Raw genomic sequence first — 13,998 nt, 5'->3', positions numbered from 1 at the left:
TTGTAGACAGCAAATAGATGGGTCTTGTTTTTTTATCCATTCTGATACCCTAAGCGTTTTGGTTGGCGCATTTAGTCCATTTATATTCAGTGTTATTACTGAAAGATATGGGTTTAGAGTCATTGTGATGTCTGTAGGTTTCACGCTTGTAGTGATGTCTCTGGTACTTTGTGGTCCTTGCAACATTTCACTCACAGAATCCCCCTTAGGATCTCTTGTAGGGCTGGTTTAGTGATGATGAGTTCCTTCAGTTTTTGTTTGTTTGGGAATACCTTTATGTCTCCTTCTATTCTGAACGACAGACTTGCTGGGTTAAGGATTCTTGGCTGCATATTTTTTTCTATTGATCACATTGAATATTTCCTGCCATTCCTTTCTGGCCTGCCAAGTTTCAGTAGATAGGTCTGTCACTATTCTTATCGGTCTCCTTTTATATTTTAGGGCCTGTTTCTCCCTACCTGCTCTCAGAATTTTCTCTTTGTCCTTGTATTTTGCCAGTTTCACTATGATATGTCGTGCAGAAGTTTGATCCAAGTTACCTCTGAAGGGAGTTCTCTGTGCCTCTTGGATTTCAATTCCTTTTTCTTTTCCCAGATGAGTGAAGTTCTCAGCTATGATTTCTTCAAGTACACCTTCATCACCTTTTCCTCTCTCTTCCTCCCCTGGAATCCCAATTATGCATATGCCATTGCATTTGATTGTATCACTTAATTCTCTATTCTCCTCTCCTGCTCCTGGATTTTTTTTTATCTCTCTTCTTCTCAGCTTCCTCTTTTTCCATAATTTTATCTTCTAATTCACCTATTCTCTCCTCTGCCTCTTCAATCTGAGCTGTGGTCGCCTCCATTTTATTTTGCACCTCATTTATAGCATTTTTTATCTCCTCCTGAGTATTTCTTAGTTCCTTGATCCCTGTAGCAATAGATTCTCTGGTGTCCTCTATACTTTTTTCAAGCCCAGCAATTAATTTTATGACTATTATTCTAAATTCTTGTTCCGTTATATTGCTTAAATCGTTTTTTTTTAAATTTTTTTTTAACATTTATTTATTTTTGAGACAGAGAGAGACAGAGCATGAACAGGGGAGGGGCAGAGAGAGAGGGAGACACAGAATCTGAAACAGGCTCCAGGCTCTGAGCTGTCAGCACAGAGCCCGACGCGGGGCTCGAACTCATGGACCGCGATATCATGACCTGAGCTGAAGTCGACTGCTTAACCAACTGAGCCACCCAGGCGCCCCTGCTTAAATCGTTTTTGATCAGTTCGTTAGCTGTCACTACTTCCTGGAGTTTCTTTTGAGGAAAGTTCTTCCGTTCATCATTTTGAATAGTCCCTGGGTGGCACGGAACTGCAGGGCACTTTCCCTGTGCTGTCTGGAGTAACTTGTGTTGGTGGACGGGGCCACAGTCAGACCCGATGTCTGTCCCCAGCCCACCACTGGGGCTACAGTCAGACTGGTGTGTACCTTATCTTCCCCTCTCTGAGGGGCGGGACTCACTGTGTAGTGGTGTGGCCCCTGTCTGGGCTACTTGCACACTGCGAGGCTTGTGGTGCTGCTTTGATGGGATCTGGTATATTAGCAGGGGTGGCCCGCAAGGTGCACAGGGGTGGGAGGGGCAGGCTTAGCTTGCTTTGCCATCAGTGGTCTCCTGAGGGATGGGCCCTCTAGCACTGGAAGGGAGGCTGACCTGTTGGAGGGATGGAGCCACAGAAGCCCAGCATTGGTTGTTTGCGCAATGCAAGCAAGTTCGGTGATGGGAACTGGTTCCCTTTGGGATTTTGGCTGGGGAATGGGAAAGGAATATGGCACTGGCCATCGCCTTTGTTCCCCACTGAGCTGAGCTTTTTCTTCTAGGGCTCAGCAACTCTCCCTCCCAGTGCCCTCTCGCCCTCCCCGCTCTCTGAGAGCAGAGCTGTTGACTTAGAATAGTCCAGATGTTAAGTCCCACTGGCTGTCAGAACTCACGCAGTCCGACCCCTCCGCTTATGCAAGCCAGACTTCAGGGGCTCTGCCTTGCCAGGAGGGCTGCCCCTCCACCACCCCGGCTCCCTCCCGCCACTCCATGTAGCACGCACTGCCTCTCTACCCTTCCTACCCTCTTCTGTGGACCTCTCTTATCTATGCTTGGCTCCAGAGAATCCATTCTGCTAGTCTTCTGGTGGTTTTCTGGGTTATTTAGGCAGATATGGTCTAAGCAGTCTAAGTGATCAGCAGGACTCGGTGAGCCCAGTGTCCTCCTGTGCCGCCATCTTCCAGTCTCCATATGTAGATTTCAAATTTAAGGTATTAAAGAACAGTTTGTTATGTCCCTCATGAAAGCTAAGGTTTTGTTATGTCTTCTACTTGATCCTAGGTCTCTATCCTGCTACCAGTGGAGAGGCCTATGTTAACGGATATGACACCTCAAAGCAGATGGTCCAGATCAGGAAAAGCTTGGGCTTGTGTCCCCAACAGAACTTGTTGTTTGATTACTTGACCGTCTCAGAACACCTTTATTTTTATTGTTTGGTAAGCCAAAAATATGTTCCTTTTTCCCATTCCATTGGTGTACTTCAGGCACATTACCAATTATCCATATCCTTATTCTTAGAAAGTTCAAAAACTTATTTTTGATGAGTTCTCCTTTAAACTTTTTTTTAACGTTTATTTATTTTTGAGACAGAGAGAGACAGAGCATGAATGGAGGAGGGTCAGAGAGAGAGGGAGACACAGAATCTGAAACAGGCTCCAGGCTCTGAGCTGTCAGCACAGAGCCTGACGCGGGGCTCGAACTCACGGACTGCGAGATCAGGACCTGAGCCGAAGTCGGACGCTTAACCGACTGAGCCACCCAGGTGCCCCCGATGAATTCTCCTTTAAACATAAAGACAGACAAAGGGAAAAAGACACTATACAGATGATATAAGAGAACAGCTTGTGTAAGGTGTTTCTAAGGATAAAGTTGGAAGCACCATATAAAGTCTCGCTTCTCTTTCTAGGTAAAAGGAATACCTCGAAAGACACGTCTTGTGGAAATTGATCATATGTTGTCTACTTTTAACCTGCTAGATAAGCATAATGCATTTTCATTTTCACTGAGTGGAGGAATGAAGCGCAGACTCTCTGTGATCATAGCACTTATAGGGGGCTCCCAGGTAAAAACAACAACAACAACAAAAAACACACATAAAAAATGGATCCACACTGAAGCTGGTCTAAAAAAATCAGCCAACAGAAACCTGAGAGCTGATACAGATCTAAGACTGTTAAAGGAACTTTCCATATGAAATCCCATATGGAATTCATATTGTCAACCTTGTAACCAAACTGTGTCAGGTTTGGAATTATTCTAGCATTCGTAATTCACTTTTAGTCTAAACTTGTTATCTTAGCTTAATTGGACAAGTGACTGAAAAAGCAAAACCAGAATAAACCCCATAACTGGTAAGACCCTAGTGACACTAGTACATAATATTTAATGGTTATGGAATTCTTCTTCTGGTCTTTAGGTTGTGATACTTGATGAGCCAACATCTGGAATGGACCCAGTCTCAAGGAGGGCCACCTGGGATGTCCTTCAGCAGTATAAAGAGGATCATACCATCTTATTGACCACCCACTACATGGATGAAGCTGACATCTTGGGTGACCGCATAGCCATCATGGTCAAAGGGTCCCTGCGGTGCTGTGGCTCTTCAGTTTTCCTGAAAAAAATATATGGTCTCTTTCCCTTTGATTATTCTTTGGATATTGATATGTTAATATTCCTCAAACATAATCTTCATGGATATTGATTTCTTTGTAATATTATACTATAATTTCCCTAGTTTTTTGTCTATCACCCCAAAACTTCTATTTCCTTTGTCCTTTTATTTGGAACTCTACAGTGAGCTCTTTGAAGTAATGGTCATAGTTTACATATTGTTAATATGGAAGTAGAGTTGACATACAGTGTCATATTATTTTCAGGTTTACATCATAGGGATTCAGTATTTTTATACATGACAAAATGATCCCCATAAGTCTAGTTACCATCTGTAATCATACAAAGTTATTATAATATTATTGAATGTATTCTCTATGCGGTGTATTGTATCCTCATTACCTATTTATTTGGTAACCAGAAGTTTATTCCTCTTAATCCCCTTCACCTATTTGCTTGGCCTCCAACCCCTTCTACTTCTGGTAACTGACAGTTTCCTTTTTTTTTTTTTAATTTTTTTAAATATTTCTTTCTTTCTTTTTTTTTTCAATATATGAAATTTATTGTCAAATTGGTTTCCATACAACACCCAGTGCTCATCCCAAAAGGTGCCCTCCTCAATACCTATCACCCACCCTACCCTCCCTCCCACCCCCCATCAACCCTCAGTTTGTTCCCAGTTTTTAAGAGTCTCTTATGCTTTGGCTCTCTCCCACTCTAACCTCTTTTTTTTTCCTTCCCCTCCCCCATGGGTTTCTGTTAAGTTTCTCAGGATCCACATAGGAGTGAAAACATATGGTATCTGTCTTTCTCTGTATGGCTTATTTCACTTAGCATCACACTCTCCAGTTCCATCGACGTTGCTACAAAGGGCCATATTTCCTTCTTTCTCATTGCCATGTAGGACTCCATTGTGTATATAAACCACAATTTCTTTATCCGTTCATCAGTTGATGGACATTTAGGCTCTTTCCATAATTTGGCTATTGCTGAGAGTGCTGCTATACATGGGGGTACAAGTGTACCTATGCACCAGTTCTCCTGTATCCCTTGGGTAAATTCCTAGCAGTGCTACTGCTGGGTCATAGGGTAGGTCTATTTTTAATTTTCTGAGGAACCTCCACACTGGTTTCCAGAGTGGCTGCACCAATTTGCATTCCCACCAACAGTGCAAGAGGGTTCCCGTTTCTCCACATCCTCTCCAGTATCTATAGTCTCCTGATTTGTTCATTTTGGCCACTCTGACTGGCGTGAGGTGGTATCTGAGTGTGGTTTTGATTTGTATTTCCCTGATGAGGAGCGATGTTGAGCATCTTTTCATGTGCCTATTGGCCATCCGGATGTCTTCTTTAGAGAAGTGTCTATTCATGTTTTCTGCCCATTTCTTCACTGGGTTATTTGTTTTTTGGGTGTGGAGTTTGGTGAGCTCTTTATAGATTTTGGATACTAGCGCTTTGTCGGATATGTCATTTGCAAATATCTTTTCCCATTCCGTTGGTTGCCTTTTAGTTTTGTTGGTTGTTTCCTTTGCTGTGCAGAAGCTTTTTATCTTCATAAGGTCCCAGTAATTCATTTTTGCTTTTAATTGCCTTGCCTTTGGGGATGTGTCGAGTAAGAGGTTGCTATGGCTGAGGTCAGAGAGGTCTTTTCCTGCTTTCTCCTCTAGGGTTTTGATGGTTTCCTGTCTCACATTCAGGAGCTTCATCCATTTTGGGTTTATTTTTGTGAATGGTGTGAGGAAGTGGTCTAGTTTCAACCTTCTGCATGTTGCTGTCCAGTTCTCCCAGCACCATTTGTTAAAGAGACTGTCTTTTTTCCATTGGATGTTCTTTCCTGCTTTGTCAAAGATGAGTTGGCCATACGTTTGTGGGTCTAGTTCTGGGGTTTCTATTCTATTCCATTGGTCTATGTGTCTGTTTTTGTGCCAATACCATGCTGTCTTGATGATGACAGCTTTGTAGTAGAGGCTAAAGTCTGGGATTGTGATGCCTCCTGCTTTGGTCTTCTTCTTCAAAATTACTTTGGCTATTCGGGGCCTTTTGTGGTTCCATATGAATTTTAGGATTGCTTGTTCTAGTTTCGAGAAGAATGCTGGTGCAATTTTGATTGGGATTGCATTGAATGTGGAGATAGCTTTGGGTAGTATTGACATTTTGACAATATTTATTCTTCCAATGCATGAGCAGGGAATGTCTTTCCATTTCTTTATATCTTCTTCAATTACCTTCCTAAGCTTTCTATAGTTTTCAGCATACAGATCTTTTACATCTTTGGTTAGGTTTAATCCTAGGTATTTTATGCTTCTTGGTGCAATTGTGAATGGGATCAGTTTCTTTATTTGTCTTTCTGTTGCTTCATTGTTAGTGTATAAGAATGCAACTGACTTCTGTACATTGATTTTGTATCCTGCAACTTTGCTGAATTCATGTATCAGTTCTAGCAGAGTTTTGGTGGAGTCTATCGGGTTTTCCATGTATAGTATCATGTCATCTGCAAAAAGTGAAAGCTTGACTTCGTCTTTGCCAATTTCGATGCTTTGATTTCCTTTTGTTGTCTGATTGCTGATGCTAGAACTTCCAACACTATGTTAAACAACAGTGGTGAGAGTGGGCATTCCTGTCCTGTATTCTTGATCTCAGGGAAAAAGCTCTCAGTTTTTCCCCATTGAGGATGATGTTAGCTGTGGGCTTTTCATAAATGGCTTTTATGATCTTTAAGTATGTTCCTTCTATCCAGACTTTCTCAAGGGTTTTTATCAAGAAAGGGTGCCAGGGGCGCCTGGGTGGCTCAGTCGGTTGAGCGTCCGACTTTGGCTCAGGTCACGATCTCGCAGTCTGTGAGTTCGAGCCCCGTGTCAGGCTCTGGGCTGATGGTTCAGAGCCTGGAGCCTGCTTCCGATTCTGTGTCTCCCTCTCTCTCTGCCCCTCCCCCGTTCATGCTCTGTCTCTCTGTCTCAAAAATAAATAAATGTTAAAAGAAAGGGTGCTGAATTTTGTCAAAGGCCTTTCTGCATCGATTGACAGGATCATATGGTTCTTATCTTTTCTTTTATTAATGTGATGTATCACGTTGATTGATTTGCGAATGATGAACCAGCCCTGCATCCCAGGAATGAATCCCACTTGATCATGGTGAATACTTCTTTTTATATGCTGTTGAATTCGATTTGCTAGTATCTTATTGAGAATTTTTGCATCCATATGCATCAGGGATTTGGGCCTGTAGTTCTCTTTTTTTGCTGGGTCTCTGTCTGGTTTAGGAATCAAAGTAATACTGGCTTCATAGAATGAGTCTGGAAGTTTTCCTTCCCTTTCTATTTCTTGGAACAGCTTGAGAAAGATAGGTATTATCTCTACTTTCAACGTCTGGTAGAACTCCCCTGGGAAGCCATCTGGTCCTGGACTCTGATTTGTTGGGAGATTTTTTACAACCGATTCAATTTCTTCGCTGGTTATGGGTCTGTTCAAGCTTTCTATTTCCTCCTGATTGAGTTTTGGAAGAGTGTGGGTGTTTAGGAATTTGTCCATTTCTTCCAGGTTGTCCAATTTGTTGGCATATAATTTTTCCCAGTATTCCCTGATAATTGCTTGCATTTCTGAGGGATTGGTTGTAATAATTCCATTTTCATTCATGATTTTATCTATTTGAGTCATCTCCCTTTTCTTTTTGAGAAGCCTGGCTAGAGGTTTGTCAATTTTGTTTATTTTTTTCAAAAAACCAACTCTTGGTTTCATTGATCTGCTCTACAGTTTTTTAGATTCTATATTGTTTATTTCTGCTCTCATCTTTATTATTTCTCTTCTTCTGCTGGGTTTAGGCTGCCTTTGCTGTTCTGCTTCTATTTCCTTTAGGTGTGCTGTTAGATTTTGTTTTTGGGATTTTTCTTGTTTCTTGAGATAGACCTGGATTGCAATGTATTTTCCTCTCAGGACTGCCTTCGCTGCATCCCAAAGCGTTTGGATTGTTGTATTTTCATTTTCGTTTGTTTCCATATATTTTTTAATTTCTTCTCTAATTGCCTGGTTGACCCACTCATTCTCTAGTAGGGTGTTCTTTAACCTCCATGCTTTTGGAGGTTTTCCAGACTTTTTCCTGTGGTTGATTTCAAGCTTCATCGCATTGTGGTCTGAAAGTATGCATGGTATAATTTCAATTCTTGTATACTTATGAAGGACTGTTTTGTGACCCAGTATATGATCTATCTTGGAGAATGTTCCATATGCACTCGAGAAGAAAGCATATTCTGTTGCTTTGGGATGCAGAGTTCTAAATATATGTGTCAGGTCCATCTGATCCAATGTATCATTCAGGGCCCTTGTTTCTTTATTGACCGTGTGTCTAGATGATCTATCCATTTCTGTAAGTGGAGTGTGAAAGTCCTCTGCAATGACCACATTCTTATCACTAAGGTTGCTTATGTTTATGAGTAATTGTTTTATATATTTGGGGGCTCCCGTATTTTGTGCATAGACATTTATAATTTTTAGCTCTTCCTGATGGATAGACCCTGCAATTATTATATAATGCCCTTCTTCATCTCTTGTTACAGCCTTTAATTTAAAGTCTACTTTGTCTGATATAAGTATGGATACTCCAGCTTTCTTTTGGCTTCCAGTAGCATGATAAATAGTTCTCCATCCCCTCACTCTCAAGCTAAAGGTGTCCTCAGGTCTAAAATGAGTCTCTTGTAGAAAGCAAATAGATGGGTCTTGTTTTTGTATCCATTCTGATACCCTATGTCTTTTCGTTGGCGCATTTTGTCCATTTACATTCAGTGTTATTATAGAAAGAGACGGGTTTAGAGTCATTGTGATGTCTGTATGTTTTATGCTTGTAGCGATGTCTCTGGTACTTTGTCTCACAGGATCCCCCTTAGGATCTCTTGTAGGGCTGGTTTCGTGGTGACAAATTCCTTCAGTTTTTGTTTGTTTGGGAAGACCTTTATCTCTCCTTCTATTCTAAATGACAGACTTGCTGGATAAGGATTCTCGGCTGCATATTTTTCCTGTTCAACACATTGAAGATCTTGTGCCAATCCTTTCTGGCCTGCCAAGTTTCAAAAGAGAGATCAGTCACGAGTCTTATAGGTCTCCCTTTATATTTGAGGGCACGTTTATCCCTTGCTGCTTTCAGAATTTTCTCTTTATCCTTTTATTTTGCCAGTTTCACTATGATATGTCGTGCAGAAGATCGATTCAAGTTACGTCTGAAGGGAGTTCTCTGTGCCTCTTGGATTTCAATGCCTTTTTCCTTCCCCAGTTCAGGGAAGTTGTCAGCTATTATTTCTTCAAGTACAACTTCAGCACCTTTCCCTCTCTCTTCCTCCTCTGGGATACCAATTATGCGTATATTATTTCTTTTTAGTGCATCACTTAGTTCTCTACTTTTCCCCTCATACTCCTGGATTTTTTTAACTCTCTTTTTCTCAGCTTCCTCTTTTTCCATAATTTTTTCTTGTAGTTCACCTATTCTCTCCCCTGCCTCTTCAATCCGAGCCATGGTCGTTTCCATTTTATTTTGCATCTCGTTTATAGCATTTTTCATCTCCTCCTGACTATTCCTTAGTCCCTTGATCTTTGTAGCAATAGATTCTCTGCTGTCCTCTATACTGTTTTCAAGCCCAGCGATTAATTTTATGACTATTATTCTAAATTCACTTTCTGTTATATTATTTAAATCCTTTTTGATCAGTTCATTAGCTGTTGTTATTTCCTGGAGATTCTTTTGAGGTGAATTCTTCCGTTTGGTCATTTTGGATAGTCCCTGGAGTGGTGCAGAACTGCAGGGCACTTCCCCTGTGCTGTGGTGTATAACTGGAGTTGGTGGGTGCCACCACAGTCAGACCTGATGTCTGCCCCAGCCCACTGCTGGGGCCACAGTCAGACTGGTGTGTGCCTTCTCTTCCCCTCTCCTAGGGGCAGGATTCACTGTGGGGTGGTGTGGCCCATCTGGGCTACTTGCACACTGCCAGGCTTTTGGTGCTGGGAATCTGGCGTATTAGCTGGGGTGGGTAGGCAAGGTGCAGAGGGGCAGGAAGGGTAGGCTTAGCTCACTTCTCCTTCGGTGATCCACTTCAGGAGGGCCCTGTGGCAGCTGGAGGGAGTCAGACCCACTGCCAGAGGGATGGCTCTGCAGAAGCACAGCATTGGGTGTTTGCATGGTGCAAGCAAGTTCTCTGGCAGGAACTGGTTCCCTTTGGGATTTTGGCTGGGGGATGGGCAAGGGAGATGGCGCTGGCGAGCGCCTTTGTTCCGCGCCAAACTGAGCTCTGTCATCCTGGGACTCAGCAACTCTCCCTCCCGTTGTCCTCCATCCTTCCCGCTTTCTGAGCAGAGCTGTTAACTTATGACCTCCCAGATGGTAAGTCCCGCTTGCTGTCAGAACACACTCCGTCTGGCCCGTCCGCTTTTGCAATCCAGACTCAGGGGCTCTGCTTGGCCGGTGGGCTGCCCCTCCACCCAGCTCCCTCCCGCCAGTCCGTACAGCGTGCACTGCCTCTCTGCCCTTCCTACCCTCTTCTGCGGGCCTCTCGTCTGCACTTGGCTCCAGAGACTCCATTCTGCTAGTCTTCTGGTGGTTTTCTGGGTTATTTAGGCAGGTGTAGGTGGAATCTAAGTGATCAGCAGGACACGCAGTGAGCCCAGCATACTCCTACACCGCTATCTTCCCTAGAATCCCCAAATATTTATTTATTTCTGAGACAGAGAGAGACAGAGCATGAGTGAGGGAGGGGCAGAGAGAGAGGGACACAGAATCCGAAGCAGGCTCCAGGCTCTGAGCTGTCAGCACAGAGCCTGACGTGGGGCTCGAACTCACCGCGAGATCATGACCTGAGCCCAAGTCAGAAGCTCAACTGACTGAGCCACCCAGGCGCCCCCTGACAGTTTCATTCTTATATTTATGAGTCTCTCTTGGTTTTGTTGTGTCTATTTGTTTTGTTTTGTAGATTTTAAATGCAAGGGAAATTATTTGGTATTGTCTTTGATTTATTTCACTTAGCATGACACTCTCTAGGTCTATCCATGTTGTCAAAAATAGCAAGATTTCACTTTTTTAATGAGATTTATTGTCAAACAACACCCATTGCTCATCCCAACAGGTGCCCTCCTCAGTGTCCATCACCCACTTTCCCCTTCCCCATCAACCCTCAGTTAGTTCTCAGTTTTTAAGAGTCTCTTCTGGTTTGGCTCCTTCCCTCTCTAGCTTTTTTTAGCCTTTTTTTATGGCTAAGTTATATTCCATTGTATATATTTACCACATCTTCTTGATCTGTTCATCAATGGATGGATACTTGGGTTGCTTCCATATCTTGGCTATGATAAATAATGCTGCAGGAAACATAGGGGTACATATATCTTTTTGAATTAGTGTTTTTGTGTTCTGTGGGTAAATAACCAGTAGTGGAATTACTGGATCATATAATAGTTCTATTTTTAATTTTTTGAGGAACCTCCATACTGTTTTCCACAGTGGCAGCACCAGTTTCCATTCCCACTAACACATTCTTTTTTTGCCACATCCTCACCGTCACCTGTTGTTTCTTGTGTTACTGATTTTAGCCAGTCTGACAGGCATATGGTGATTCTCCTTGTGGTTTTGATTTACATTTCCCTGATGATAAGTGATGTTGAGCATCTTTTCATGTGTCCGTTGGCCATCTGTATGTCTTCTTTGGAGAAATGTCTGTTTTTTAATTGGGTTATTTGTTTTTTAATTGGATTATTTGTTTTTTGGAGTTGAGTTGCATAATTTATATATATATATATAAACTATATATATACATATGTATATATACATATATATACGTACATATACATAGGTATATATCATGGATATTAACCCCTTATTGGTTATCATTTGCAAATAACTTCTCCCAATCAATGTGCTGTGTTTTTGTTTTGTTGATGGTTTCATTGCCTGTGCAAAAGCTTGTTTGGGTGTAATCTCAATAATTTAATTTTGCTTTTGTTTTCCTTGTCAGAGACCTGTCTAGAAAAATGTTTCTACAGTCAATGTCAGATTACTGCCTGTATTTTCTTCTAGAAATTTTTGGTTTGCAAACATTTTCCTTTATTCTGTATGTAGCCTTTCCATTTTGTTGATTGTTTCCTTTGCTTCTCAGAATCTTTTTAGTTTGGTGTAGTCAAACTACTCTATCTTTTATTTTGTTTCCTGTGCTTTTGACTTCATATCCAAAAAAAATCATTGCCAAGACCTATGTCAAGAGGCTTTTAACTCAGTGTTCTCTTGTAGGAGTGGATCTTTTTTTTTATGTATTCAGTTACTCTGTCTTTTGATTGGAGAGTTTAATCAGTTTTTATTTAACACAGATTTTAATAAGGAAGTACTATTGTTAATCATGTCCCATTTACCTTGAAGTTCTTATGTCCTTCTTTTCATCTCTTGCTGTCTTCATTTCCTTTTTACTAATTTTTGTATTGATATGTTTTGATTTCTTTCTTTTTCTTTTGTGTAATTTCTAGGCATATTTTCTTTGTGGTTATCATGGGACATACATAAAACATAACAGTATATTATAAGCTGATAACAGCTTAACCTCCATTGCATATAAAAAACTGTTTTCTTTACTCCCCTCATAAAACTTTAGTTATTGATATCAGATTTATATCTATTTGTGTTGTGTATTGTGTATCTTATTATTTAGTTATACTTTTTAGTTATAGTGTTTAATGCTTTTATCTTTTAACTTTTATAGTAGAATTAAAAGTAATTTAGGGGTGCCTGGGTGGGTCAGTCAGTTAAGCATCCAACTTCGGCTCCGGTCATGATCTCACGATTCGTGAGTTTGAGCCCCACATTGGGCTCTGTGCTGATAGCTCAGTGCCTGGAGCCTGCTTCTGATTCTGTGTCTCCCTCCCCTCAGCTCCATCCCTGCTCACACTCTGTCTCTCTCTCAAAATAAAGAAAGATTAAAAACAAGTTTCTTTAAGTAATTTACCCACCACCATTACAATATAAATTATTCTGTATTTGTCTGTATATTTAACACTACCTGTGAGATTTATACTTTCATATGACTTTGTATTACTGTTTACCATCCTTTCTTTTCTTTAAATCATCCTTTCTTTTCAATTTGAATAACTCCCTTTAGCTTTTCTTATAATGCAGATATAGTGGTAGTAAACTCTCTTATCTTTTGTCTAGTAAAATCTTTCTCCTTCATTTTTGAAAGACACTTTGCCATGTATAGTATTCTTGGTAATTTTTTCTTTCAGTACTTTGAATATATCTCATCATTCCCTTCTAGCCATCTTTTCAGGTTTCTGCTGAAAAATCAGCTAATAGTCTCATGTGTGTTCCCTTGTATGTGACAACTTGCTTTTCAAAACCCTCTCTTTGTCTTTGACTTTTTACTATTGGATTATAATGTGTTTTATTGTAGATATCTTTGGATTCATCTAGTATAGATCTTTTGCATTTGTGACCCGGAATGTCCATTTCTTTTCCTTGGTTCGGAAGTTTTCAGCCATTATTTCTTTGAATAAACTTTCTAACTCGCCCCCACTTTCTCCCCATATGGGACTCTTATATTGCATTTATTTCTCTACTTAGTGATATTCCATAAGTCTCTTGGGCTTTATTTACTCTTTTTCATTCTTTTTTGTTTTCTTTTGTTCCTCTGAGTGAAATTATTCACTTGACTAATTAATTCACTTGACCAATTAATGACTTGACTTTGAGGTCACCCATCCTTTTGTCCACTTTATGTAGTCCACTTTTGAACCTGTCTAATGAATTTTTCAATTTAGTTACTGTATTCTTCAGCTCTGCAACTTCTTTTTGGTACTTCTTTTTTTTTTTTAATTTACATCCAAATTAGTTAGCATATAGTGAAACAATGATTTCAGGAGTAGATTCCTTAATGCCCCTTACCCATTTAGCCCATCCCCCCCTCCCACAACCCCTCCAGTAGCCCTCTGTTTGTTCTTCATATGTAAAAGTCTCTTATGTTTTGTCCCCCTCCCTGTTTGTATATTGTTTTTGCTTCCCTTCCCTTATGTTCATCTGTTCTTTGTCTTAAAGTCCTCATATGAGTGAAGCCATATGATATTTGTCTTTCTCTGACTAATTTTGCTTAGCATAATACCCTCTAGTTCCATCCACATAGTTGCAATTGGCAAGATTTCATTCTTTTTGATTGCCAAGTAATACTCCATTGTGTGTGTGTGTGTGTGTGCGCGCGCGCACGCGCACACCACATCTTCTTTATCCATTCATCCATGATGAACATTTGGTTCTTTCCATACTTTGGCTATTGTTGATAGTGCTGCCATAAGCATGGGGGTGCATGTGT

General features: G+C 40.8%; 1 protein-coding gene across 7 annotated transcripts in view; it reads left to right on the top strand.

The window, feature by feature from the left end:
• LOC131500702 (phospholipid-transporting ATPase ABCA3-like) overlaps positions 1–13,998 on the top strand; it is a 186,887-nt gene that overhangs the window by 96,158 nt on the left and 76,731 nt on the right. For all 7 annotated transcript variants that reach the window (XR_009256433.1, XR_009256434.1, XM_058710038.1 and 4 more), the window contains 3 exons: positions 2,355–2,509; positions 2,980–3,135; positions 3,490–3,700. Coding sequence is in view for 5 of the 7 variants with exons in the window: in XM_058710038.1 (XP_058566021.1) it covers positions 2,355–2,509; positions 2,980–3,135; positions 3,490–3,700 (522 nt within the window). In the remaining 2 variants the exon portion in view is untranslated. The remainder of the gene's footprint in view (positions 1–2,354; positions 2,510–2,979; positions 3,136–3,489; positions 3,701–13,998) is intronic.

Source organism: Neofelis nebulosa, chromosome 18, assembly GCF_028018385.1.
Source record: "Neofelis nebulosa isolate mNeoNeb1 chromosome 18, mNeoNeb1.pri, whole genome shotgun sequence".
Lineage (NCBI taxonomy): Eukaryota > Metazoa > Chordata > Mammalia > Carnivora > Felidae > Neofelis > Neofelis nebulosa.
This window is presented reverse-complemented; position numbering and strand designations above follow the sequence as displayed.